The 4,946-nt window shown below is 40.5% G+C and overlaps 1 protein-coding gene across 1 annotated transcript; it reads left to right on the top strand.

Moving 5' to 3' along the window:
- LOC127776828 (pheophytinase, chloroplastic) lies at positions 1 to 4,745 on the top strand. Its single transcript, XM_052303383.1, has 6 exons — positions 1 to 194; positions 538 to 1,216; positions 1,645 to 1,871; positions 2,419 to 2,610; positions 2,692 to 2,848; positions 4,159 to 4,745. The coding sequence occupies exons 2-6, from the start codon at positions 566 to 568 to the stop codon at positions 4,390 to 4,392; spliced, it is 1,461 nt and encodes a 486-aa protein (XP_052159343.1). The 5' UTR covers positions 1 to 194; positions 538 to 565; the 3' UTR covers positions 4,393 to 4,745.
- The last annotated feature ends 201 nt before the right edge of the window (positions 4,746 to 4,946 follow it).

Below are 4,946 nucleotides of genomic sequence, written 5' to 3'. Positions count from 1 at the left end.
AGACCACGAGGTCGCCGGAGGAACCGTCTCGCTGCGCGGTGGTTCCCACCTCCGCCCCTCCCCATCGCATCTCGCGCCCTATAAGCGAGCTCAGCTGCCCGCTCCCTCTCCGTTCTGAGCTCGCAGTTCTACTAGTTTAGTTTTTGCGAAGTGTTCTTCTCCAAATCACCTGAGAAATAGGTGTCGATCTTCAGGTATGATTCACCGATTTCTCACTAGGAGAGAGTAATCTGTAATTAGGTGTTTGCTATGTCTTTTTTTCTTCCTGGGGACTCCCTGGCATGTGTGTACTACTCGTGCGGGGAACAGTTCCCGGGTTTCGCATGAATTGCTGGATTTGGAATTGGTTTGCTGGCTGGTCGAAGCTCTTTTTCGCTGTGTAGATTAGTTTTATTCTCGAGAACTTAACCCATCTGTTTGATACAGTTAAAATTTTGGTTTCGGTTCCCGATCAAATTAATCTGAAGGCTGATAGTTCTTGGTTTCAGTTTTTCGAGTTCGCTCTTTTAAACGTATCTTTCGGTTTATCTGTTGCAGAACTAGCGTGCTAGCCACTAGTGTGGCCATGGAAGTGGTTTCTTCCAGCCACTCCTGCTTGGCATTTAACCGAACACCTAGCAGTGCTTGGAGGTTTCCGGGGAATGGTCTTGGTCCAGGGCATGCAAAGCTCACTCGGCCAAGAAGTGCTATTCTTTGTGTGCGGTCAGGGACAGCTTCGAATCCGGCTGATTCTGGGAAAGTTCATGCGAGCCATGGGTTCTATGTAAGTGATGTCGATGCAGCTCTCCAAGGGATCCCGAAGAAAGTCGGTGAGATCGAGAAGATGATCATTCCGAGCTTGCCAGAAGGACCTGAAAGCTCTCTAATTAGTACTGGTTTCTGGGAATGGAAGCCGAAGCTGAGTGTATATTATGAAAAGTCTGGCATAGACAATAGCAAGGCACCGTCTGTGCTCTTTCTACCAGGTTTTGGAGTGGGAACGTTCCATTTTGAGAAGCAATTGAAGGATCTTGGCCGTGATTACAAAGTATGGACAATGGATTTTCTAGGGCAGGGCATGTCGTTGCCATGTGAAGATCCTGCTCCTAAGAGCACATCAGGAGAGCTAGATGAGGACACATATTGGGGTTTTGGACAAGAATTACAACCATGGGCGGAGGAGTTGGTGTATTCGATAGATTTGTGGCGTGACCAAGTTCAGCATTTTATTGAAGAGGTACTTCTTTCAACTATTTTCTGTGTAGTTTTATGTTTACTTTGCTAAAAAATTATCATCTTTAGTTCACAAATCCTAGTATGCTTTGCACTCTTTGAAGGGCCTGCAATAATAGCTATTTATTAGTTATCGAAGATTCTTGAATCTCACAAACTTCAGCGTTTCATATTCGGTTAATAGAATATAAGAACCGTTATGTTGCCCAAAGCAGGTGCCCTGTTTTTTGGCACACACACTTGTAACACATTCTTTTATTCCAGTATCTAGAATAGAGAGCAAAGGAGCCCTGTTCCCAATCTCATATAGCAGGTTTGACATTTGTGTTATTATGTGTAATGCCAAAGTTCTTAAGTTTACTTATCCATAACAGTCCTACCATGAGATTCATATCATATGTTTCTTATGCTAATTTTGTAACCTTCTTTCAGGTTATTGGTGAACCAGTATATATTGTGGGGAACTCTCTGGGAGGTTTTGTTTCTCTATATCTTGCTGCATCCTGTCCACACCTTGTAAAGGGTGTCACATTACTTAATGCAACCCCATTTTGGGGATTCCTTCCCAACCCTGCTACATCTCCTCGCTTGTCGAAGATTTTTCCATGGGCTGGGACATTTCCACTTCCATCGTTTGTGAGGAAACTTACTGAAACAGTGTATGTGCTACCCTTTAGGTTTTGGGAAACACATGTGCATATTGATATTGAATAATCTTAAATTTATCCCTTCTGCTAATTATTGGTGTACTATTTTTTTTCATTATAATGAATGCATGGAATGCAAAAGTTTTATGATACTTGTAGCAAGGCATAGCATCTGTAGATTGCTACCTTTTGTTTTGACAGAAATTGATTGCATACTTCACCAGTGAAGAAACGATTTAGACTATGTTTAGTTTGCATATGGTACTATAAGTATAGCTAATAATTGTTTTTTCAAAAAAAAAACGTGTTTTTTTATAAAATCACACCTAGATATAAAGTATATTTCTGTATGTCATTTTCTGCCATTATTTTTCCTTTTACATTGTCATTCCTCTCTCATGTTAGGATGGTAGGCTGTGCAATGTATTGGTGTTTTAACAGATTAAACAAGCTGTTATTCAATAGCAATTGTGTGGTCCCTGCATCATTTAGAACTATGCAAGTTATCCATGTGGTGATATAAATTTGGTGGATCTCATTTAATATCTTTTTGGTGCAGGTGGCAGAAAATAAGTGATCCAAGAAGTATACAGGGCATACTCAAGCAAGTATATGCTGACCACTCAACGAATGTGGACATGGTGTTCTCGCGTATTATAGAGACAACACAACATCCAGCAGCTGCTGCATCATTTGCATCCATTATGTGTGCTCCAAAGGGACAAATATCCTTCGAAGAAGCTCTATCTAGGTAAACTGGATATACTATTTGATGAATTGCCATGTTGCTTACAAAATACGATTTTGTATTTTTACATTTCATAATCTGCAGGTGCCAAAGGCAGGGTATTCCCATATCTCTTATGTATGGGAGAGAAGATCCTTGGGTTAGACCTATTTGGGGTATTAAAGTGAAACAGCAGGTGCCAGAATCACCGTATTACGAAATCAGTCCTGCTGGTCACTGCCCTCATGATGAGGTTCCTGAGGTAAAACATTCATTGTGTTTGGAAATAAAGCTCGTCATATTTAGTTTGTACCAGATAGTTGATAGTTCATTTTGTAGCCGTGCATTCTGTTTTGGGTGGATACTGTGGCTGGTGGGCTGTGTGTGTTTAAGAAAGGTCATGTTCTCTGAATATCATCCATGTTGATTACACATAAGAAACTATGGAACAAAAACTGGAGGAAATTTGTATCAGTATCTAGTTTGTTTTGACCAACATTTGAGATCTCTATTTAAATCTAGAAATTTCGGTATACAACCAATGGCCATTATATGGGACTGCAGCCTTAGCTATGAGTTTCTACAAAGATAGGCAGCTGTATCTTAGAAGCTAAATGCTATTAGTGGAATCAGATCTGGATCAGCACGACAGGTTGTCAGATGCTATCTTTAGGTGGGGTACCAGGGAAGCCCAAGAATCACAACTGTTTGCGAATTCCTCATGATAGGATTTTCTGCTAGGGCAATGAATATGGATTGTACCATTTGTAAGCTTAACATTTTTTCTGCAGTTTTCGTTTAATTCTGTAGCATGCATTTGATACAAAGACACCTTGGGGCACTAATTTTTTTATGGTTGAGTGTGTTTAAGTTCCCTAGTTTTCTCCTTTGAAGTTACAAGACATTATATGGTTGAGGTTGTAGGTTCCAGGAAAAAGCCTTGCCTGGTGGATCACTGGGCGCCTTCGGGCATCGTAACCCCTTGGGGCGGTGCCGAGGGTACCTCTCTTCCTCGGCAAGTTTTCTCTAGGTGAAAACCACATCTTTGTTAGAAGGTGGGCGATGGTGCCGTCCTTGATGGCGTGACCTCCGTGGTGGCATCGTTTTCGAAGTCTCGTCTTTGTGGTGTTGTCGTAGGCCTAGCGGCGATCAGCCACGCATAGCGAGGGTCGTTTTGGTGCTAGGCTTCACTCAGTGGTTTGTGCTTTTGTGGTTAAAGTCTGGTTTTAGGACGTGCACTGTGGTGCGCATCCGTCCTCGACAGCTTTCTGTTGTGTTTTTTCTTGTAACTTTTTCTCCTTAATGCATTCGGATGGCCTCCTTTGGCCTTCCCGGCGAAAAAAAGTGGCAAGACATGTTCTATGTTTTTTTTCTTTCCTTTTTTAATCTGTAGAGTTAGTTCAATTTTCTGCATTTATATAAAGATATATGTTTCACATTTTACTCCTCACATATTCCTATTTTTGAGAGTGCCTTCTTCTGTTTAATCATTCATGAAAACTGCTTAAGGATTGTCTCTGTGATGACAAAATATATATATGTCCTTTACATATGATTTTGGTCTTTGGACAGGTTATAAACTACTTACTCAGAGGATGGCTAAAGAATGTCGAATCTGAGGGTTCAGTTGGAGTTCCATTTCTTGAAGAACCCAGCTATGCTGAAAATGGTGTATCAAGGGAGCTGGAATTTGTTAGGGGAGGATCAAAAAAATCTGTCCATGTGCGACTCTTTGGTTCTAAAATTTCCTTATGGAGCCAACTTCGTTCGCTTTTGAAGTCCAACACACGGGTAATATCTAGATAAGATAGATTGTCCATACAAGTATGATGTTAGAAGCTTCAGTCAAATATTGTATTCATTATTCTTTATTTAAAGTAGTCAGTTTGATGTCTAGAACTCTAGATATACCCAGTAGACAGGATTTTGAACATTTCTAGTGGATGTAAAAATAGCAAGCTTCAAAATTCTTGTGCCAGAACAAAGGGAGTAGCCAAGTTTAGTCCTTGTTTGTATAGGCTATCAATCTTTATCAAGTTCAAATTGTGATTTCTGTATAAGCAGAAAAATTGGTATCATATGCCATTGTTATAGGGTCCACACTTCACTGTCCTTAGAACTTTCAGTTCTATATCAACTCAGGTGCTTTTTTTCAAAAAGGTAGAATGGACCATGTGGAATTGTGGATTATGTTGCGGCTTAATGGATAACTCGTCATTTTGACAGGTTTAAGTTATGTTAGATTGTTAGGTGCAATTTCGTCGGAATTGTAGATCCGCCATTGTGTTAATATGTGAAAGAAACAGCGAAAGTGGAATAAAAAGAGAGAAAACCTTCAGCAGTATGTTCAGAATGTTGGA

This window comes from Oryza glaberrima, chromosome 6, assembly GCF_000147395.1.
Source record: "Oryza glaberrima chromosome 6, OglaRS2, whole genome shotgun sequence".
Lineage (NCBI taxonomy): Eukaryota > Viridiplantae > Streptophyta > Magnoliopsida > Poales > Poaceae > Oryza > Oryza glaberrima.
The sequence above is the reverse complement of the archived record's forward strand: the minus strand, read 5'-3'. Positions and strand labels throughout refer to the sequence as shown.

What these genes read in the sequence shown, in the direction of transcription:
- LOC127776828 (XM_052303383.1), top strand. Translation starts at nt 566, where the DNA reads ATGGAAGTGGTTTCTTCCAGCCACTCCTGCTTGGCATTTAACCGAACA. An exon ending in AGGAAACTTACTGAAACAGT is followed by an intron (nt 1,872 to 2,418) that starts GTATGTGCTACC and finishes TTTTTGGTGCAG; the next exon opens with GTGGCAGAAAATAAGTGATC. An exon ending in TTCGAAGAAGCTCTATCTAG is followed by an intron (nt 2,611 to 2,691) that starts GTAAACTGGATA and finishes CATAATCTGCAG; the next exon opens with GTGCCAAAGGCAGGGTATTC.